General features: G+C 40.5%; 1 protein-coding gene across 1 annotated transcript; it reads left to right on the forward strand.

Moving 5' to 3' along the window:
* The first annotated feature begins 5,651 nt into the window (after window positions 1-5,651).
* On the forward strand, window positions 5,652-23,333 carry LONRF3 (LON peptidase N-terminal domain and ring finger 3). The gene is made up of 12 exons (XM_074147215.1): window positions 5,652-6,395; window positions 7,481-7,599; window positions 8,183-8,305; window positions 10,436-10,591; window positions 11,983-12,217; window positions 12,976-13,066; window positions 16,303-16,417; window positions 16,839-16,960; window positions 17,606-17,764; window positions 18,800-18,962; window positions 19,696-19,845; window positions 20,607-23,333. The coding sequence occupies exons 1-12, from the start codon at window positions 5,765-5,767 to the stop codon at window positions 20,763-20,765; spliced, it is 2,223 nt and encodes a 740-aa protein (XP_074003316.1). The 5' UTR covers window positions 5,652-5,764; the 3' UTR covers window positions 20,766-23,333.

Raw genomic sequence — 23,333 nt, forward strand, 5'->3', positions numbered from 1 at the left:
AAAATACTTCATTGTCATACTTTTTAAGAGGAGAGTTGTTTGACAGCAGTCCGTACCAATCTGAAGACGGCTAAATAGCTGTGGTCCAGAGAGCTTTTAAAGCCTGTGCAAGAATGTGTCCTGTAGCTTCAAGTCAAACTGTCAGCCATGATTTCAAACTGTTCAAAAGCTGCATGTTCTATTTGCTTTGTAGGCTACTCATCAATAACTTCCAGGTTTGATCCATATTGCATCTTAACTACTGTGTTCAGGTCACACCAAAGCATATGAAGAGGAATTAGCTCCTATCACTTCAAGTGGACTGTAGGTTGCATTAATGTGAGGTTTTCTCTTTGGTTTTACTTTATGAAGCTTTTCCGTCTTCTTTCTGGAATGACATTGTCACAAGCTGTAAAACAAAATACACATTCTTATATTCCTTGTTATAACCTTTCCCTTCTGAATGTTTAGGTTTACGTGGTTTCAAACTGGAAACGTATCTCAGCTGAGATCATGTGAAATCTTTTCAGACAAACAGAACACTGCATGGGTGTAAAATTACCTACTGCTTAAGATACTTGCGAAGTTGGTTTTTTCACTGGTCAGAGTAGAAGAATCCAAAAATACCTTTACCTTCTTGACAGAATATATTCATTCAGATGTTCTCCTGTAACAGCAGTTGTCCATGTTCTCCAGAAATGGAAAGGCTTCCTGACCATTTTCTTCTGTTCTCTACAAGAGGTGATGGACGTCTTAGTCTCAAGTTTGTGTTGCCACACATTAAGCAGGAGTTTTACTGTAATTGGAGGTTTACCATGGACACTGAGGGGGATTTAAACACTTGGGATTTTAATTCCTCTCTACTTAAGAGTGTGTTTAAGCTTTCCTTCTGACAGATTAGCTTTCCAGTAGAACAGCAGTTGTCATGAAAATGGCTAGTGGGAGTGGCTAGTGGATAATTCCTCAATTTTGATAAAATAAAAGCCTTCAAATTATTGTTAGGTTTCTCAGAACTTCATGTTGAATTATGTGTTAAATATTTGTTCAACACTGAAATTCTTACTTCACAATTAAAATACTCTGGAATTTTAATTCCACTGCATTTCTGACTGTAGCCCTTTCATTCCAATACAGAACGAAAGTAAGCTTCTAAGAGTCTGGGTATGCCTGAACAGAAATGTTCAGAAACCCAACTCGCTCCAGGTGTGATTGCACTTTAAGGACACCCTGTGTGATCTCCCTGTATCACATGGTGAAAGATACAACTTGAACAGGATGCTCGCTTTGTTGGTCCCGAGGTCTTGCCAAACCGACCACTAGTCAGCCATCAATCAGGAAGGTAGGATGTTTGCATGGGAAGGGCACTGCTGGTTTTTTTCTTATTACACACATTGATGGACCAGCAGGCAACAAGCACCTTTCACAGGCTCTATTGGTAGTTTTCCCTGAAAAATAAACCCCAATGATCCAGTTGCTTTCTCTACTTGATGGTGCCATGCATTTATTTAAATTGGCTGATATATTTGTGAATATCTTAATTCTAGCAATTTTCTTGGCATATGAATGTAAATTTCTCCGTTACACCTTTTATTTCATTTCCTTTATAACATATGGAGCATTATGCCTTTTCTTTCAAGATTAATGTGTCAAAACTTATTTAAAATAGAACTTGTACTTGATTGTGCTCCAATGTAAATCCTGTGTGTACAATAGCAGAGATGCCCAGCACATGCAGGAGTCGTCACACTAGGCAGAATGCAAAAGGAGAGTTCGAGATAGTTGCCAGAAGTCATTCAGAGATTCAGTGGCAAAATCACATAGAACTCACGTGTCTTCACTTCCTATTCTCTAACCGTAAGTCAGCACGGCTTCCTGACGTAATGATCAGGCCTCCCTCTTGGATTTGTTTTGTTGGGTTTTTTTTTCAATTGGTTCAACCCCATGGGCCATCAGTCCAAATCTGCTCTTGCCTATGGACTATGGCAGTGTGTACAGAGCACTTGAAAATAAAAAGCCATGTGTGGCTGTATTTTTTATGTGACTTTCCGCATCCCTGCTGCCAGTAGAGAAGGAGCTTTGTCAGCATGACTAGCAGGTCAGAATTTCACACTTGGGTTAGTTGTGTTTGAAAGAGGAAAGAAACAGGTTTGTTGGTTGTTTCTGTGGTCTCAAAGTGTGATGCAGATTGCTCCAGAAGAAGGCTGAAGAATGTAGTCATGCTCTCATACTGCCTGTTATGCCAGCCATTAACTGCTGGAAGAAGATCAGTATTGTGTTCGTTGTCGTTAAAAGGAAGAAATTAAACCTCCCTTTGTAGAAAAGTCATACAAAGGAGATGTGCTTTTGCAGAGTGAGTCACCTCCTAGCTTTAGCTTCTTCTGCTTAAGTGAAGGATAAATCCGTTCTTGATCTCATGAACAATGCAGATAGGTAGGGGGTTGCACTTTTTTTTTCCGCTATCTGCTTTTTCTTTTTTTGCTTTCTAATCAAGTACACCTCATGACCCACTGTTGCTCCAAATCCATGAATATATGTATGAATGTATGAATGTATGAAAACTCCACGCTTTCAGGATATATTATATAAAAACACCCCAGCCTATCTAGACTGAGCATGTACCATTCAATTTACACAGCTGTTTTTGCTAAAACAGTCTTTGCAGAGCCAGGCGTGATGTCAGAATCAAATATTTTGTAGCTGTTTGACTTCTAGTGAACAGTAAATTAGTATCGTGGCTTTAAAACGTTTTGCCATTAGTGACCATACAGCTCACTCTGTACCTGTCACACCCCACAAAGTGCTAACATTTACCAAACACCACACATACCAGGAACTAGCAGAGGCAGAGCCAGCTGGTTTCTCCCCTAAGAAGTCACAGAGTTGTTGCCCATAGGCCATCTGTGATAAGGTCTTAACTGTTTTCTGGCTGTGAATAAAGGTCTGTGTTCTGAACCCTCATAAGCATACAGCTTCCACCACAGCAGTAGTTCATAAACCGCAGCTGCCCTTTTCTCTTGAAATGTCTCAGCCACGTCCCTGCTGGTGTAAGAGAATTCCCAGAAGTACATTTCACAGTGCTTTTTTGAGACTCATTTCAGCCCTGAGTGATCAGACTGTCAGCGAGCCCTGAGGATCCTTTCATACATTGTAAATAGAAACTGTGGAAGTTCCTTTTCAGAGCACAAATGCTGATTACATTTTCTATGATAATCTATTTCCATTCCCTATCTTGACTTCATGAGCTGCTAGAAACCTTCCCTTTATACCATGACTTATCTCTTTAAGTGTCTGCTATGTAACTATGTAAATACTGGTGGCGTATCCCTGATAGAGAGATTGTCGTTGCATTGCTACTGGTAACCAGTGGTTATGTCACTTTCCCTCGCTTGAATAGGCTTTGACTCATGGTGGTTTTCAGGACAATGGTTATAAAATAACACACTGAGGGGTTGCTGAGACTATAGTTTTGCAATAGAGACAACTGTCAACCTCAAGGCTACAAGAAAGCATTTTTCTTTTTTTTTTTTTGTTGTTTTTTTTTTTTTTTTTTTGTTTTTTTTGTTGTTGTTAAGGGTTTTGTTCTTTTATAGTATGAGTTTTTCTTGCATGGAAGTTTGGAAAGAAGTCTATGTTAGCAAGCTTGAGTCCAGTAGGAAAACCCCACACATGAAAACGCTAATTCTTTCTAACTGTTCTGAAGCATTGCTTGACTGAAATTTTAAGTCCTTCAGTTGTCCTGCCTTTCTTTGAATTGTTTGATGGCAGGATGTACTATATTTTGAATTATTGTCTGACTTAAGTGATGGCAGAAAGGATTATTGAAACCAGCAGTTATTCAATTAACCTTTTTCTTTTTCTAATTAAAGAACTTGCTTGGGAACAACGGTTAGATGTTGAACTTTTTTTTTTTTAATAGATCCAAGAGCCCTAGAGACAGGGGCCAAATTTTTGGCAGGTGCAAAATATCTTAGCATCCCAGGAATCAAAGACAATTGAAGGGTCTGATGGCTGGCTTCTGTTTCCAGGTATATATATATATATGATTTTCTGTATAAGCTTAAGAATTCCCTACACATGGACACATAAACATCACAAAATTAGCCCTCATTCTTAATTTAAAGTGTATGTTAATAAGAATTAAGATCCAGAATTTAAGTGGCTTTAAATTAGTTTTTCATTTTAAATCTAAGTTCATCTGAACTTTCTCAAATATCCTCTCTAAACATGGTCTTACAAAAGTTGCGCTACCCCTCGTTTCTTCCATCTTTTGTCCTGTCCATTCAAACCCCATAGGCAAGGTTTGTCCCTTAACACCTGCTTATCTTACACAGTATAAGCTAGGGAGTCCAGGCACTTCTGTAAGAAATGGGAAATTAATTCCTTCATCCCCTCTCTTGAGCTTTGTGAGGAGGCCAATAGTATCAGTAATAGGATATTATCACAGATTTCAAACTCTGCAGTGGATTTTAAGACAGTGTGAGAAGTGCCATGTATTTTTAGAGTATTTGAAAATATATGCATATATATCATGGACATTTCTAGAAACTGTAACTGTAGGTCTGTGTAAAACTGCAAACAAAACAAACAAAAAAAGCAGACAACTTCTTTTAAAACAACCGCTTCTGTTCTATGGTAGCACAGGTCATTTTCTCCCTAGGCTACATTTAGCATGAACAGTTATACAACTAGTGCGATCCTTTCATATAATGACAATTGGTGGGAATGTGCAGACTGAAGTCCTGGACACAGCTGGTCTTAAATAAAACAAACATACATCATAAGGCATGTGCTTTTTTTATCTAGAATCTGGCATGGACAGGTGTATCTATGCAATATGCCACACCGCATGACCAAATAAACGTATTTTCCTTCTAATGTTCTGATTACTTGTCCTAAAAACATGATTACCTGACATTAAAATAGCTTCACTACTATGTAGATTCGCTTAAAGAGAGTGACTAACTGTATAACTACAGCCCTTAAAATTCCAGTTCTCGCAGGAAATGGCATTCTCGTTTCTCAAAATCCCTTTGAACTGTCGTTTCTTTTGTATTGCCGTGGGTATCAAAACACCGAGCCCGGGAACGAACTCGGTGTCTCACCGCGGTGTCCCTGTGGACCAACGGGTCAAACGCAACTGTTTTAAGCGCAGCGTGAACGGGGCTGCCCGGTGGGAAACGGTTCCCGGCTAGCCGCCTTCCTCTGGTGCACGGCTCGGCCAGACCCGGCGGCGGCCGGGCCGTCGGAGGGCGAGTTTCGGCTGCGTGTCAGACCTACCGAGCTGCTTCCGCGCCTGACGGGACCCTCGCACCGGCGCGGCGCGGCCCGCCCGCTGCTGACAGGAACGACCGCTGCTGACAGGACGCCCCCTCCCCAGGCCGGGTCGGGCTCGGACAGCCCACGGCGGCGGCTCCAGTTTCCCGCCGCCCTTGCGGGACGTGGGCTGGGGTTCGGGGGGGACGAGCGGCCGGGCCGGGGTGGCGGGCGGACCCCTCAGCGGGTCCCCTCAGCGGGTCCCCTCAGCGGACCGGGCCGAGCCGGGAGCCGTTACAGTCGCGTTACAAAACCGCCTGGTTTTGTAACAACCTGCGGGCGCTGCCCAATGAGCGCCGCCGCCCGGCGTCACGTGCCCGCCTTTATATAAGCGGCGGCGGCGCAGGGCGCTCCCGGCGCGGGGCGGCAGCAGCATGGGCCGGCGGGGCCGCGCCGCGCCCGCGCCCCCTCAGCCTCCGCGCCCCGGCGCCCCGCACCGCCCGCCCTGCTAGAGGCGCTGCCCGCCGCCGCCATGGGCTCCCACCTGCCGCCGCAGCAGCGCCCGGAGCCCCAGCTGGTGCTGCAGCTGGCTGCCGGGGCTCTGCAGGCGCAGAACTTGGAGCTGTCGGGCGGCGGCCTGGGGCCCGAGTGGCAGGTGCTGCTCGGGCGGGCCGACGCGCTGGCCTACGGCGGGCGGCTGCACGAAGCCCTCCCGCTCTACCAGCTGGCGTCCCGGCACCAGCAGCTGCGGGCGGAGCAGCTGGAGAAGCTGGTGGAGTGCCTGGCGCAGAGCGTCCGGATCAAAGAGGGGCTGCCCGCCGCCGGGAGCGGCCCCCCGCAGCCCCGCGAGTGGGACGTCTTCAGGTGCCGCAAATGCCAGGGCTTCCTCTTCGAGCCCGTTTCCTTGCCTTGCGGACACACGTTCTGCAAAAAGTGCCTGGAGAGGGACCGGGCGGCCGGGTCCCGCTGTGTCCTGTGCAAGGAGGAGGGCGGCGCGGCGGCCGGGCAGCTCCTGCGGGTCAATGTCATCCTCAGCAACCTGCTGGCCAAGTGGTTCCCCTGCCAAGTGAAGGCTTCGCAGCTCAGGCACGAAGGGAACCTGCTCTACAAGGAGAAGAAGCTACAAGCCGCCCTGCAGAAGTACAACGAAGCGGTCAGCCTAGGTAACGGCTCCCCCCCCCCCCCCCCCGCCTCCACGTCCCCCAGCGCCGCGGGGGAGGCAAGTTTCCACCGGCCGGGGCTCGCCGGCGCCTCTCGCCCCGCTGAGCCCCGGGTCGGCCGGGGGTGTGTGTGCCGGGGCCGCTCTGCCGCCGGCTCCCCGCGGTGGGTGGTGGGGGAGCCCCGGGGAGGGGCAGGGGCCCTTCGGCCCGTAGCGAAACTGGGTCAGGAGAGCGGCGGTTGCATAAGGCGGAGCCCGCGGTCCGGCCCGGCTCCCCCCGGCCGTTGTGTAACCGGCGGGCCCGGGGCAGCCCGCCGCTCCCCGGGAAGGGTGTGGGGTGTCCCGCCGGGTCCGGGGCGGGCGGCTCCCCGCACCCCATCGCCGGGAGCGCCCGCGGGGCCGAGCAGCGAAAACTTCTGCTGCGGCCGTTTGGCTCTAGTTTGAGGAGAAGCAACTGCACGCAGTAAGTGGAAATTAAAGGCGAGGTATTAGGGGTAAGAGTTTCAATTAAACCAAAGAGTGTTCCAAACAAAAGCATACAGCCTTCATCCAGTACACACTGTGTCTCGACGTGACAGCATGCAGTGTGTGTAACTAGGAGGTCGCTTCACCTGCGCTGATGTAGTGTTGTCTGATTCTTGTAGTTGTCACTTGTTTTCCTCTTGTTGAGCTGTGGCACAAAAAGATCCCTATGTACCATTTAAAAACTTCAATGCTAAAAATTTTGAAACTCCTCCCTACAGTATGACAGCATTCCTCTTGCCACCTTAGATGTCTCCCGAATGTTTCTATCAACCATCTGATCCTCAGTCAGGGCTGGTAATTTATTGTGTGATCATCTCAGCATTTATTTATGCAATGTTCCCTGCAGTTATATAATACATAGCTGACACTTTGCCTGGAGTTGCCCAAAAAGGTTTCCAGATTTCAGTTAGTGCAGTTATTTAAAGATTGGGTATTTTGTGGGTTTGTACAACTTGGAAGCACCAACATGTGGTTTAAAAAAAATAAAATAGAAATTTAAAGCATAAAGCTTATGTAACTTATTTTAAATTTACTTCAGTCAACCAATTTTTCTTTTTCCTACAGCTCCAAATGACCACTTACTATACAGCAACCGGTCCCAGATTAACTCTACTTTGAAAGCTTGTGAAGATGCATTGCACGATGCAGAAACAGCGTGCAGACTGCAGCCATACTGGTTGAAAGTAAGTTCTAACTCCAGTTGTACTTTGTTTTAAAACCTTAATAGTGCCCTGATAGAAGATTGTTAGAATGGTCAGATAGCTGAATCTGAAGGAGGCTTTAGGTCCTGTAACTTCCTGGGCCCCTGTGATGTACAGACATTTAACCGTGATATTCTTGAGCTTCCTGGGGTAAAGGAAAAGAGTGATAATCCTGGAGGATGAGCTAACGCTACTGTCTTTGACCTGGATGAATCTCAAGTTCATGAACTCTCTCTAAAAATTCTATAAGGACGTAATGACTATTTTAGGAGATTAATGTAGGGGATGTAGATTTCTCCAAGATCACTTGGGCTCAGGTGCTGTGAGAATCATACTTGTTTGAGTTAGAGAATATCCTAATTCTGCCTGTAAGAGTTTTCAGGACCATTGTGGTTAAAACCCCAGGCACTGCTGGTATCTAAGTATAGGAGATAGTTATTATAGTGATTCCCCCTCCTCAACTTTTTCTTCTCCGGAAAGATCTTTTGTAATTTTATCTTGGTTTTATTGCACAGTCTAATGACAAAAGAGTAAAAGCTGCAACTACGGATGTGTTTCATTGCAGGGTCACCTAAGGAAAGGACAAGCATTAGCTAATCTGGGGAAAACAGAAGAAGCTTTAAGAGAGTTTCTGTTCTGCCTTGCTCTAGATACTGGGAACAAGACAGCGAAGTCTGAGGCACAAAAGGTGAGTTCCCTAAATCATTGTTTTCAGTAGCCTTTCATAAAGGAGGATAGGATTTTTTTCTCTCTTCCCTTCCTCCTCTCTCATTACTGCAAAGAGCTAGATGGAGAGATATATCCAGACTGGTGTTCAAACTTGAGTCATGTGTATTGCTTACTTGAAGTTAGGGAGGCAGCAAGAAAACGTACTTAGAAGCCACTATGTGGAAACAGTTATGGTGTTAGCATCAGCAAATTTGAAGTAAAACCAAATTGTTAATAATTGCCACCCACAGACTATTGTGATTCTCTACAGTCAAATTTCTAATGTGTTTTCTAGCTTGGCAACATATTACCAATAACAGAGTGCAGAAGAGGGGGTGTTGCTATTGAATGTTGTATCAGGCCACTGACTGGTAGAATGCAACACGCAGCACCCCTCAAACTCCACTTGGGAGCAGCAGCTCTCTTCCTACTGCCAGCCGTGCTGTGCTGAGTATCAGTGTGTGAAGGCGGTGTGAAAGGAAGCACTCAACAAAAGAAGAGCTGCTTTAAAATAGTTTTTAAAGGTTGCTAATAATTAATGCTACATAAGCAAAAAATAGATCTGCATGGAGGCTTTTTTCAGTAGCAGCCTAAGATGTGGTGTGTGATTCTTAAACAGCTTTTGTGAATACTGCTCTGGTTAGCACACCCCTCAAATCTCTGATTTCCTCTAAATCAGTTTTTTGACCATTTTTTCTGTTGTCGTAGCTGAAGGGCTCAGCATTGCAGTGATAGTTTAGGCTAACAGAAATGTAATAGTTCTATTATCCTTTATGGCAGTGCATTCATGCTTTTCTCCATCACTGGTGGGATGAGAACTTCTGGTGTTTGTGTGCTGTAATACGTAAGGCTTTCTAAAAGCACAGTAGAATTCTTACAGTATAGCACTGTTCATGAAGGTAACTGAGAGTGTAACCTGGATGGCTGTAGTGCAATCAAACTTTTATCTTTTGTATATGGTTGAGATTTCCATCTCCTGTGAGGTTTTTTGCAACTGATATTTGGGGGTTTTGTTTGGTGTTTTTTTTCCAATGGGTTCCATGCAGTCTTTCACTGTCATTGTGTCATGATTTGTTCTCATAGTCATGGTGGGAGACTTCCTGTGCACTAGAGCAAGAAGAACAGGAACAAATAGATATGTTTCTAAATTCAGACTCCAAATAGCCTTATCCAAGACACCTAATTTCTGAGCAGTGGGGTTCTGACAAAAACTAGGCTTCTTATGACTGAGAGAATTACTCATGCACTCATCAGACACAGAGTTCATCCATGATGCAATAATCTACTGGGTCATTTCCAAGGCTGTTTGCATAACAATGACATACTACATTTTACCAAATTCTTTGGATGCAGCTGTGATGTTCTGCTTGTATTGTCTGTCCATGTTAGTTTTGACACAATGTGATCCTGTGGAATCCTTTTTGGCTCTAAAAAGAAATCTTATCTGTGGCTTCCTCGGGCATGAGCAGGATCACCTCAGTAGTATGTTGCAATTAGTTTTTGAAGTGTGAATCTTCCGTTCAGCTCTGCTTTTTTCCTTAAATAATCATCTGATAAGCTTTGCTGTACAAATAGCTACAAGCTGCTACTTGAAACAGATTCACTTATTTTCTGATAGCAAAGGAAAAAATAGCATTTTTCTAATGCCTGCATTTTTTTGTATTCTCATGTAAGTGAATTAAAAATAGCTACAGTTTACAATATCAGAGACATTTAGTTAACTGAACTTGGATTAAAACTGTGAGATGAGTGCTTTCTGAACCAGTAAACTCCAGTGAAAGCTTCTGATGTGCAGCAAAAAACATTTAAGAAGTTAGTACTTTCTGGTGCGCTCTGAATTGCAGGACAAAGAGGACAAAGATGTGTGTGTCACATCACAGAGAATGGTTAATAACTTTATGGGCTTATTTAACTCTGAAAATGTCTCTTGCTGTCTGCTTGGCCTATGTTGCTCTTGCACTTCTTTTTGTTCTTACCCTAGTCTAAAGGCCTCTTTAAATGCTTTTAACAAACTCAAGGATGCTTCTTTGAGCTTTTCCCTTACTTGCTTTTTCATTTAGAGGTTGCAAGGAAGGAACTAAGCAGTGAAGTATTCTGTTTTATATCACAGCTTCTACTTAGTTTGTTTTCACTCATCCCGGGAAATGCTCAGGAACACTTACCTGATATCCTGCAGCTGTTGTCACATCACTCTAGATTAAAGGGGAATCTCCTAAATTCAGTGGGATCTGGAGGCACCAGCCATAACCTACAAAGGTTGCTCAAGGTAAAGATCAAGTCTGATGTGTGGTTCTTAATTTGTTGTGTGTGTTATGTTCACATTGGGAAGCCTTCTCTCCTTTTCACCTCTGGGAGACAGGAGGATACTTTTTCTGATTTTTACTGAGTTTCAGAAGATACAAAACAATGTTGATTTACTGAAGTCTCTTTATCTGACTTCTTTTTCTTTAATAGATGTCCTGTGTTGTTGTTCTGGTAAATTTTATGCTAGAGTTGAGTGGGTTTTATTCTTGCAATTGTCTTTAGCTCTTCCAAATATTTGGTAGTGGGAAAGGGAGTCTGAAGATTGGATTGAGATACCCTCAAAAGCTGTGACATGCTAAAATCTAGGGTTTCAGCTTGAACTGTAACTGATGATGTCAGTGACAATCATCCTGCATTCAGATTCTGTACACTGCTGAGAGGTTATTGTAGAGCCACATAAGATATATTAGCTGCTCCCTACATTTGGTTTCACAGACATAGTTCTGTAAATGGCTGTAGAGGTTTACTTACATTCATGGGTTTGCAAGGACCACTTTTGCTTCACTGAAGCCTGAACTTTGAGGGTAGGTGAGAAAACTTCACTTGTCCTTAGAAACAAAAATGGTAGGTTTTGAGCAGCCTTGTTGAGACTGATAAGAACAATCAGTGCCATTGCCTTCTGGAAAGGCTACTAGGATGTTCTGACAAGAAATCCTTTTGTATGACCCTTTCGTGAAGTCATTTGAGGGAAAGTTCACTCATCTTTCTGCATGATACACATCACCACAGCTCCTGACCACAGTCCACAGTATCTGCTTTCTGGTTCATCTGGGGAGTTGATGTGACAAGCGGATAGGTGATGTCCTGTGTAATGGCTGCTCACAGGTTGTTCAGTAGCCATAATGGGATAAAGACTGATCGTTTTATCCTTTGTGAAAAATTTGTCTTGCTAAAGGAAGCTCTGTGCATTTTCTCTGTTGTAAATTTTGTGTGTTTATGCTGCTTCCTTAAAATAAATTTGCATTATTTTGTTTGTTTTTATGGTTGATACCATCATTATGATATAAACAATATGCATTTTTCCATAGGTTAAGTGATAACAATATATTTAACCTGAGATCTTGCCATATTTCAGCCTGAATCAAGTTTCATGACCAAGTTATAAAGCCAAACAAAAGGGCTGAAAATATTCAGTGCCATGGTGGGGGTGGAGGGAGGCAGAGGGTGAGAAATAGTTTGCTCCTTTTTTTAATTGAAATCAGGCCCTGACACAGCAATTCTCAAACTGTGGTTTCTTGACCTACAAAGTCCTTCCCGCTGATCCATAACGTTAGAGACTTGTGACAGGTTTGGGGTTTTTTCTTTACCAAGTTATTGGAAGATTGGTCTAATGTCGAACCTCTCTTCACACAGGTAAATGTGGAGCAGAAAAAGGGTTTTCCCATTCAAGAGGATCCAAATTTAACTTCCGGTAGTTTGAGGAAATCTATACAGATTACAGAGACCAAAAAGGAAGAGGAGGAGAACAAACTCACCTCCATGCCAGAGTCTACCTTTCTCATTTCTGAGAAGTGCAGCCTCCTGAAGAGGAAGTGCTGCTCAGAGGAGATGCGAAATGCTGAGGTACCCTGCAAACTGATGAAGAAAGGTATGTTTAATTATGCACAGGATAAGTTCCATGGCATGCAAGCAGTGGGAATTTTGTAATTTTGTTTTTGTAAAACTTAGAGAAAAAGGGTCCAAATTACAACTTAGCTTTTATATTTTCTCGTTAGCCTAATCAGGACATGATGTAGAATCCTTCTTTTGTGTGTATAACAAAAAAAACCCAAAAAAACCCCAACAAAACCCAAACAAAAAAAACCAAAACCAAAAAAAACCCAAACAACCAAAGCCAACCAAAAAAGTCTAAAAAGGGGGCTGAGAACGTTGGGTAAAGTGCTTGTTGACCAGCAGAGCTCCAGACCTTTTAAGTAATGTCAATGCTGCACATGGATCAATTAAAAAGTTTGTTTAAAAGCACAAATTCTGTTTGTTCGTGATATCTGGCCTTGTTTTCATGCTGTGGGATGTATTTAAAATGGTATGACAGAAAAATTTGTCTCACTTTAGACTTCCAATGCCAATAAAAAATGTTTTGATGATAGTTGTTATTGCAAGGCTAAATTCAGCCCTCTGTTAGTGGGTATAATGTCACCAAAACTAAGGGGAGTGTGATGACTTGTGCCAAGGCTTAATTTGATGCTTTGCATAGAAATTATTGTAATGATGCTTAATGGTTCAGTAACTTGCAAGTTGATACGATAGACATTTAAATATCGGATGCTGCTTGTAGGTACATAGAATACCATTGCGTTTACATAGTTCTGTTCAATTACATTATAATATGGTTTTTGTTATTCATAGACACAGTTGATACTAAGGGAAATAGTACTGGACAATATATTCCATTTGGATTTGTGGATCCATCGGATTTGGACTGCTCCCTGTGTATGAGGTATTCATTGCTTTCTCATGTATGTGTCTAGCTTTTTAGCTGTATCTCTTTCCCTTTTATGACCTAGAGTAACTTACTTGGTACTTATTTTTCCCTCTGACTTGAAATTAGTTTTTATTGTAATTGTTACTCCAGTGATGCAGGTTACTCTGGACCTTTGGTTCTGAATGCTGTTGATGAATAGGAACTTTTTGATCTGCTGTGGACTAGTGATTGTTTGGGAAAGGGCACGTGAGGTGATGTGAGGGTTAAGTGTGTTAGTGAAGGTGTCTGGAAGACTTCCTCTCACCGCTTACACACGCCCACCCACTGACACACATAGTGCACAAATCCACAGTTTGTCCTTGGAATTTGTAGAGCTGTGTACCATGTTATATAACGCACAAAATAGCTAAAGGGACCACATCCAGTGAATATTCCAAATTTGCATATAAAATACTGTGGTGCTGCTGTTGCAATAGGAGGATCTTGCAAGCAAACAAGCATGTTTTTTCTGTTGCTTAAGAGATGTGTTCCATAGTTTACTAAGGCCATCACTCCATTTGCTTAATGAGCTCTTCTTCCAGTTGAACAACAGCTGTTCTCCAGGACAGCGATAACTTAGTAGTAGTAGTTATCAACTACATCTGTTTTACTACTTGTTTTGTAAAAAACATTTTAACTTTGGCAAATATACATGTGGGGTTTTGTCACTGACTTGGAAGGAAATATGGGGAAGGGGTTTCACAGGGGTCTTGACCTCTGCAGTGAGTGTTGCTTAGGTTTGTCTTTTTAATTACCCAGATGTATCAATAATGCATGTTGGGGCTAGTTTTGCACTATATTTAAATTCTTAATTAGCAAATAGCCTCTTTATGCATTTATTTCTGCATTTCTGAAGGCCTGTGCTTTGAGAAATCTGGATTTGCTTTGTTTTGTTGTTTGTGTGCAGCAGGGAGGGGCTTCAGTATGTTTCAGGCAAACTGAAACCTGTGGGGGAACAACTGCTGTGTTTGATTCGTTTCTGCTTGAAGTAAATTAGATCTGCCCCTTCTCCCTCTGCCTACAGCTGAAATGTGCTCCCGAAGTTTATACAGCTGTCAAAACACTTGATGCTGCTAAGAAGAAAACTTTCTTTTAACAGAAAGCCACACAATTAGTCTTATCTGGTTTTAATGAGTCTGTATGTTTATGATCATTATGTCCACAAAGCATTTTTCAGATGTTTTTAATAAAATTAATTAGCCCTACTTTCTCATCCTCTATGTTGAATCAGAAAGAGCCAGGTTACAATGTATTTGTAAAGGAATTTGCTCAAGGATTGCTGATTCCCTTACAGGATAGAGGATGGTGATGCTGATCTTGTAATTACAATCACAAATACAGGCCTTGCATCAAGAAGGATGTTGGCTTTGTAACCTCACTGCAACAATGAAAGCTTGTGCTAAGGGAAGCTGTCACAAGATATTTTTTTTTTCCCTGCTATTAATAAAGATTGATTATAATTATTTCCTGCTATGTTCTTCAGAAGTATTTTAGGGATTTGGATCCCGAGATACTTTGGACTAATTACCTAGTAACCTACTGACCTGTTCACAATTAACTGCAGGAGCTGTTATTAACCTATTTGTCTGATGGAGTGGCCAAAATGTTATTGATCTACATTCACTCCAGCAGCAAGCAAAAAATAAAAAGTAATAGTCAAAGCATCAGTCAGCAGGAGTAAATATTTACTCTGCTGTTACAATAACTTTAAATGATGTAATGAGAAATCTTGGTGTATAGTGTTTCTTTCTGTAAGTCACGAGGCTTGGTCTAGGTTTCCTTAGAATCACTAGCAAAAACCTGTCACTGGCTTTTGTGAGAGCTAGGGTGGAATCATGCATTATAACAGGAATTTCTTGTCTTTATGCTAATGTTTCAAATCAAGTAAATCACTACTAAATAATTACTTATGCAAACCAGTACTTACTGAAACAGTGTAGAATTTGGTATTTTCCGTAGTTTACAGCAATGAGGTAGCCTTGGAGCAGTGAGGTTTCTGTTTGTGAAATAATTAACAAGGCTTTTCAGTTACACACAAGTTGCAATAAGACAGGTGGGGTATTTTAGATACTTCTTCCTATTTTCCCTCAATTAAATGTCAATATTTATAGTAACTAATGACATTTATTAAACTGGCTATGGCAATCTTGTGAAGAGCCAATTATGTTCTTAAATACATTCATCTTGTTAAAGATGCTAATAAATGTGGGTTTACATATTTATAATTTCTACATGTAGAATAGAACTTAGTGTACTGTTTTGATAAAATTTAATATTTTAAAGTAAACTTATTAATTCACTTGAATTATAATTAGACTAATATTTGAGACTTTAAAATGCTTAGACAGTGTGTTGTAAAATATACTATATGCCAAGCAACTTAATTTCTAGTTTTGAATGTTTTCTATACTAAAAAAAAACAAAAAAAAACCAACAACAACAAACTTCCATGTTATTTACATCTCCTTAAGGCACTTATGGTAAGGAAACATCACTTTGCAAGATCACATAATCGGAGTAAGTAAAAAAAATCCTTATATGAAAATAAGTGTCACAGAGGTACTTGAAATGGGTAAAGATTAGATGCCATGATACTTTGAAGACTTGGCCTTATGTATTTAACTAATCTTCTAGATGAAACATGAACCTAATGCCACTCATTTTCCAGAAAAGCAGTCATTTGATGGTTAAAAACTGTTTATTCCAACAAAACTGTTTTCCAAGTCCACATTAGAGTTGGCAATAGTAGTTTATTGCAATCACTTATGTGGGCTATTACTGCAAATAGCTATTTTGTGCTTAGCTCTACACATACAAGTAATCACATGATTTCCACAGTAATAGTTGTGCAAGTATTGCTCAATTTCATTAGAAAAAATCAAATGGTCCAACTTCTGCTTATATTTATCATTCACATAGAGAAAAATTAAATCTTGGCTTTTTGGAATTTTATGACAATATTCTCTCTCCTGTTCAATAGAATCAGAGTTCATGGGCTGCCTTTCACACTTGATGGTAATAAGAAAGTCTGTAAACTGAATAAATAGAAAAGTTGATTGAAGAAATTAAAAGCAAGGAACAGCTTTGTCCCTGGAGTAGTCAGCAGTTAAATTAGCAAATGAATACAGCTTTTTTTTTTTTGGTAGCAGCTTTTTCTTTTACTTTGGTACACGATATTGTTGTCTTCTTTTGTTTTGGATTTTTCAATCCAGGCTCTTCTATGAACCTGTCACTACACCTTGTGGACACACCTTCTGCCTCAAGTGTCTTGAGAGATGTCTGGATCACAACCCAAAATGTCCCCTGTGCAAGGAAGGGCTCTCGGAGGTAATGATGCTTGGATTTTCTTAGCATAAATTAAAGGGCATGGGATAGGATCAAGCAGCACCTTCAGAAAACTTTGATATTTCCCAACTCAAAATAAATGTTACATAACTTAAGAATGTACTTTTAAAATGCTCTTGTGACTTAGCATGGATAGTCTCCTCTGTTCAAACCTTAGGGCCAGACCTGTACTTAGAAAATCTGTAGGTGATTTTACTTGCCAGATTTTCCAAGATAATGCCTGTAACATAAGGGAATGGTTCAATAAACAACTCTTCAGTGGTAGTGCAAGCTTAAAAGATCATTTTGATGTGCTGTAGACCTAAGAAAATGGAGCTAAGGGATGACTGCCTTGTGCATAGGCACCACACACTTTGAAATGCTAGACATTATCTGTAACTGCTTGCCTGTGTTTTTACTGCAGTGTTTGGCTATGAGGAAATACTGCAAAACAGTACTAATGGAAGAGTTAATAGCTAGATATCTTCCAGAGGAACTCACCGAAAGAAGAAAGATTTATGAAGAGGAAATAGCAGAGCTTTCCAAGTATGTAATCCATTTATGTAAAATCCAATCTTTAATACCACTGCGTTAGGTGATGAATGGCTCCTGCTTCTGTGGAACACAAGCTAAGATGCTGATAAAGGCGCTTCTTTCTTGGTATTGTGTAATTTCAAAGAGAACAGGTGAAATTGTGCTTTGAGTTAATATAAAAACTGGATACTGTGTTAAACAGAAGTAGAAGAAATGCAGAAGGTTGCTTTATAAACAGGATAAAGCAACGTGGTTGCTTTCAGTGGCCCTCCGTGAAAGCCACAGGGTGAGACAATAGGTGGAAGTAGTCTCACAGGCTGGGGGTTTGAATGTACTGGGTAGGGAAGAAATGGGATTAAGGAAAATAAAGTAAATAAAAGCAATAATAGAGATGCATCAATGCTCCCACTAGTAAAACCAGAAAGCATAACTAAATTCTTCTGCTAAGTGGTATATCACTTTCCATAATGTCTAGTCAATTAAGGGGAAAAATAATTTTAGTTTGTACTTACTCTGTAAGAATTTTATTCTAAAGATGCTATAATTTTTATTTAAAGATATCATCATTTTAAAGAATGTTATTGCATAAAAAGTATTTGATACCTTGTCAGTAGTTTAGTAAAATGCCGTATCTGATTTGTCCTTTCTTTCTTACAGCCTAAATAAGAATGTTCCTATATTTGTCTGCACAATGGCTTATCCTACAGTCCCGTGCCCTTTGCACATTTTTGAGCCGTGTTATCGCCTGATGATTCGAAGGTGCATGGAGACTGGCACCAAACAATTTGGGATGTGCATCAGTGACCCTGTTAAGGGGTGAGTGAGCAGCAGGCTCGGACCATGTGATGTACCCCACTTAGTCTGGAGCAAGTCTCTTTGGAGAGGTGCAAAAAGGTCCATGGCTGTAATAGCTGTGATATTTTTCCAGTACAGAAAATCTTCCTAATCGTGCCAGTTAAAGACACTGAGAAGACTGAAGTTTCTCTCTTGAGCACTTAGATTCTGACTGATATGACTGCCCATTTTTCTTGAAACACGTAGCTAATATGTATTATGTGAAGTTGAGCTGCAGACCTCCTGTCACACATGAGAAGGTTTTTGTACTGATTTGAAATCTGTTGAATGCTTTGGGACAAGAAATCAAATTGAAACAGCAGTAAGGTGTGCTGGTGGGTTTAGTGTTTTTAAAAAAATTATGAAAAGAATAGCTAAGCTATTGAGATATATTTACATCCTCACGGTTCTGAATATAGTGGAGCCTGCAGAGGTACAACAGGACCTCCACGAGGGCTGGCTGAATATTTACATTGAGCTACTTAGTCTAATTTGACCTTAATGTCTGTCTCTGTATTTAGCTTTCCTCCCTTCTTTTTAGAGGGTATACTTACAGGGTATGTATACACCATAAAAAGTATGTTTGGCACAAAGTAACACACCTACAAAGTAAAATCTGGTGAAATGGTGGAAAACCTTTTTTCCTTACAGATTTTATAGTTTTTCCATAATTCTAATACCCTGAATTGCGCTTGTTCTTTTGTAAAAATAGACTGAACATATTAGGATTATGGAGAAAGTGTGCTTCTGAGCTGTGTAACTTTGTTTCATAAGATGTTCTCTGTATTCCAAAACATGCAGTTAGTGCTAATCAGATTAGACAGCCTGAATCTTCCTGATAGTTTTGAAAACAATTGTGGAATAATTTGAACTACAGCAGGTCAGTGCTATGAACAATAGAAATGAGCTGACACTGGTAAATACCTTTGTGGTAGGGACTGGCTGTATGGCGGTTTTGTGGAACTAAGGGTGGAGAGAATAAGACTTGTTTACTTGCTTTTGTTCTGATTTCAATAGGTTTGCAGATTATGGCTGCATTCTGGAGATAAGAAATGTTGAATTCTTTGCTGATGGTCGCTCTGTCGTAGACAGCATCGGCAAGAGGAGATTTAAGGTGATCCAGCACAGCCAGCGTGATGGCTATAATACAGCAGATATTGAGTACATTGAGGATCAAAAGGTAAATTTAGAAATATTTCATTTAAACTGTATTACATGTGAAATTTTAAGCACATGTGTTTTCAGTGAGTTCTTTTTTTTTTTTTGTTAAACAGTTTCTAGTAAAACAAATTTGTGGTATTTACTAACTGCTTAAGGTTAAAGATGGAATACATAATAATTACCAAAAGCATGCACACACACTTCTCATACACTGAAGAATGTTTTTCCTAGAGGTTTTTAGCAGAAGACAAAACTGAGTCCAGGATAAGATATTACCTCTCTTCTGGACAGAATAACTGCAGTTTTTAAGGGGGTGGCAAGGAGCCTGCCTCCCTTTGCATGGAAACCAATTAGAAAACTCCCATTTGGGTAAGGAGGAGAAGAATTGGGTCCACTACATCTTTGAAATTATTTACATTAATTCATATTAAAAGAAAAATACATCTAGGCAGTCAAAGTATTCTGGGTGATGTATGAGCTTTTGGTATACAATGGGAAGATAAAACGTCTACTCTGAGGAGCTGCTAATAATTAAAAAAAAAAGCTTTGCATAATCTTCTGTGTTGTATGATGTCTATGTAAAGGATTTCTCATGTAGCAATCCAGAAAGGGGGGCACCAAACTAGCTTTCAGGATTTATCCCAGAACTCTTGGCATGCTTCTCTTTCTTTTTCTTTCCCCTACCCACTGTGCCTTCCCCAACAAGCAGACTGAACTAACAGTAACCTTGCCCGTCTCTTTACTCATTTCAGGTGCAAGGACAAGAGTATGCTGCTTTACTTGTTCTCCACGATTCTGTCTATGATCAGGCATATATGTGGTTTAACTCCCTCAAGCAAGCACTCAAAAGTCGAATTCTCAGTCATTTTGGTCCAATGCCAGCTAAGGATCCTGACCCACAGGTATCCAGAATCAGTGGCTTATGTAACTTTCAGATACAGAAATAGCAGGGATATCCGATAAGCTGGGAGGCACTGTGTTTTAAGATGAAAATATGAATGCTCTTCATTTATCCTGCATAAGCCTAAGTATCTAAGTTATGTTGCCATACACTAGTGGTAGCACCGTTGTGAACAAAAAGCTTGTATCTAATGTTGGTAACTTCCTGAGACTACTTAACCAACTGCATTAATCCCATGAGACTTAAATGCCTTTTTGCCTACTCTACTCCCCCAGTTAAATGACTGAGAGAAAATAGACCAGAGGAACTTGGTACTCTTGTTCAAGGACTGCAAATAGTAGGGATCCTAAAATAACACAATATAACAACAGAGACTAAATATGAAGTAATGTCATAAAGTATGAAAAAGGGAGGAAGGAATCCCAAAGAACTGGGTCAATAATAACATGGGAACAAAATACATTTTAAAAAAAAAAACAGACAAAAAACCCCAAAAACAACAAACTAGAAGGCCCAACCTACAAATTGTGGCTAGAAATAGAAATGCATCTTGCTTCTGCTTTCATCCTATTTTTAGGAAAGGTGCAACTTTGGTTGTAACTTGTTTCAAGCCAACCTGTTATCACAAGCCATTAGGTTGGCAATGAAGTGACCTGTTTGTAGATTGCTATCAAAATACTGTCTTTTCAAAGTTCTATCTTCAAAAACAAGACCTTACCATTTATCTGTATCCTAACTTCCATTTTTTTCCCCTTACTGCAGGCTAACCCTAATGGGCCAGCCTGGTGCTGGTGGGTCCTTGCTGTCCTTCCACTTGAGAACAGAGCTCAGCTCCCTTTCCTTGCCATGAAATCCCTCAAAGACCGCTTGAATGGCATCAGACGTGTCCTTACATTCATGTCTCGTACAAGATCACGGTGATGGTGAGGAGGAGAGCTGTGAAGTCTCCCACAGTACTTGACTGTAGACTGTCTCTTGTAACTTCATCTAACTGCAATAATGTCTTACAGATTTGAGTGTCAGGATGTTTCAAGCCTGAATTTCAAAGCAAATGAGTTATAAAGAGCAAGGGATGTTTATGGATACTTCAATAGTTTCCATTTGGAACTCTGAGATGATTATTCAATCACTGCACTGCTAAATTAATAACAATGTGATAGAACAAAAAGTGATCCTGTTTGCCATAAACCTTTGAAAAAGCTTAAAGGTTTTTTTTTAATTTATTTTATTTTTATTTTTTTAGTGGATAAAGGATAAACTGTGCAGTTTAATGTGAAGCAGAAATAATAATGTTAATGCATTATTTCAGTGAACTGCAAAGTCTTTTATTCCAAATGGTTCAGGTTTTATATAGAATTGTGTAAAATAATGTTCACAACTTCCGTTTGATAATTTATTTTTGCACTATGATTTTTTTGTTTCAAAATGTGTATTATTTATGTGTTCATTCTCTAAAGGAAGGTGAGCTGCTCTATTTATTTATAGTGTTTTTACCCTGTATTTATGATGGGGGGCACAATGATGATTCTAGCAGTGCACAAGCAACTGCTTTCATAATTTTTCAGATATTTGTGTTCAAATATTTTGAATGTTTTTCTACTTATCCCCAGTTCTACTGTAGCCGAAGAAGGATTTATTTTTTTTTTTCCCCCTGCAACAGCCTGCCGTGAAGTCTCTGAATACACAGATTATGTCTGAGATGATTCAAGCAGAGTTGTTGGAGCTTGATCCTGTGCTTGCAACTAGGTTCCTAGTACCACAAAACAGTCAAGCACATGCTTAACCTTAAGCATGAGCGTTTAAGCACATGGGTAAATTCACGTATTGATCAGTTGATGTCAGTGGGAATATTGGCCATAGTGGTGACAGAAGGATCTATCAAACCAGGACAGTCCCCTAATTTTTCACAGAACAGAGGATAACTTGGACTTGAATTTATATCTGAACTGTCTTGCAAGAATGGATAATGGCTACAAACAACTGCAAAGGAAGAGCCACAATATATGAAAAGTGGCTTCTCCTAAAGAAAACTGGAAGTATTGGTATCATTTCATTGTAGGTTACTACACAGACTTTTTTTTTTCATCAATTCTTGTTGCTGTTAAGATCAGTTTTATTTCTTTTAATTGTTTGGTGGGATTTGGCTTTGGAGTGTGTGTATATGGGGGGGGGCAGTTATTTTGAACTGTAGGACTCGGAGGGCAGTTTGTGTCACATGAGAAGGAATATGTTGTAATAAATGCTATTTATTTCATCACAATCTTCAGGTTTCTGTTAGCTTCAAACCTCTACCCAGCCATTGCATTTCTCTTAAGAGACTGGGTAGTGTTGCTAATAATAGCTAACTCCCAAGGAAAACTGAATTTTAGCATGATTACTTCTAGCTATAAAGCAGGTAAAAATAGGGCAGAAATGAGAATAAGAAGTATCTTGGTTTTGAGGTGGTTCTTTTTGGTTTTGTTTTGTTTTTAAATCAACAGTTCATATACTTGTTTTGCTGCTTTTATTGCTTTCAGTGTACCACTTTCCGGGACTGATCTTGCCTCCTTCTGACTTTGACTTTCACTGATTTCAATGTAAGCAGACCTGGGCCTTTTATTCTAAGCTACTGTTTTTCTTTTTGGTGGCAAAAAAATTGATTGAATTGAGTATGTTGTGGCATGCTACAAATTCCTTTGTTATTTTTACCCAGGGCAGCACTCTTTGCCATTCCATGCCTTTATGAAAAAATGCAGTACAACTTAATGTCAGTTTTCCATGTGGTTTTCTTTTCCATCATCATGTCATCAGAAATATTTATTAGTTAAAAGTAATTTCCATACTGTTAAGTTTCCATAAAACTACCTTTGTTTCCCATCTTGTTAAGTTCTATAGAACTTTTCCATAAAGGTACCAAAGAAACAAAGGGAAGACAAAGATGTTTCAACCTTGTGATGCAAATGGAATATATACCCTGTGTTTGCATTGAGCTACTCTAGAAATGCTACAACTTACTTCCTTACTGCAAGTTTGCCGCACTTCTTCCATAGGTGGTACTTTACATGCTTTTCTGTAAACAATGTATAGAAATACATACATGTTCTGAACAATTAACAAGTGTATGGTGGGTGACACCTGCTATGGCATTTGTCTTCATAAGTCAATAACAAAGTGATTTCTACTTGTTCAGAAGTGAAGCTGCATTAAATGCAAATTGCCCTTAAACCATTATGTATTATGGCAAACATAAGGGGCCCATATTGCTCCCATAGGAAAAAAGGTGTCACTTTGTTACTCTTAACTTGTGAGAAAAGGACCTTAAATATCTATTTCAAACTGTTTTCTCACTGATGTCATTGTTCTTTTATCCTGCATGCTATGCATTCTGCACACTCATATTCTGCCTATTTTGTTGATTTAGAAATTGGCATGGACACAGTCCCTGACTTTAAAAGTGAATATTGTCTTTTCTATTAGCCTTGAGTAAAGCTGCCAGGATTTCCTAAGCAG

This window comes from Numenius arquata, chromosome 5 (genome assembly GCF_964106895.1).
Source record: "Numenius arquata chromosome 5, bNumArq3.hap1.1, whole genome shotgun sequence".
In the NCBI taxonomy this organism is placed as follows: domain Eukaryota; kingdom Metazoa; phylum Chordata; class Aves; order Charadriiformes; family Scolopacidae; genus Numenius; species Numenius arquata.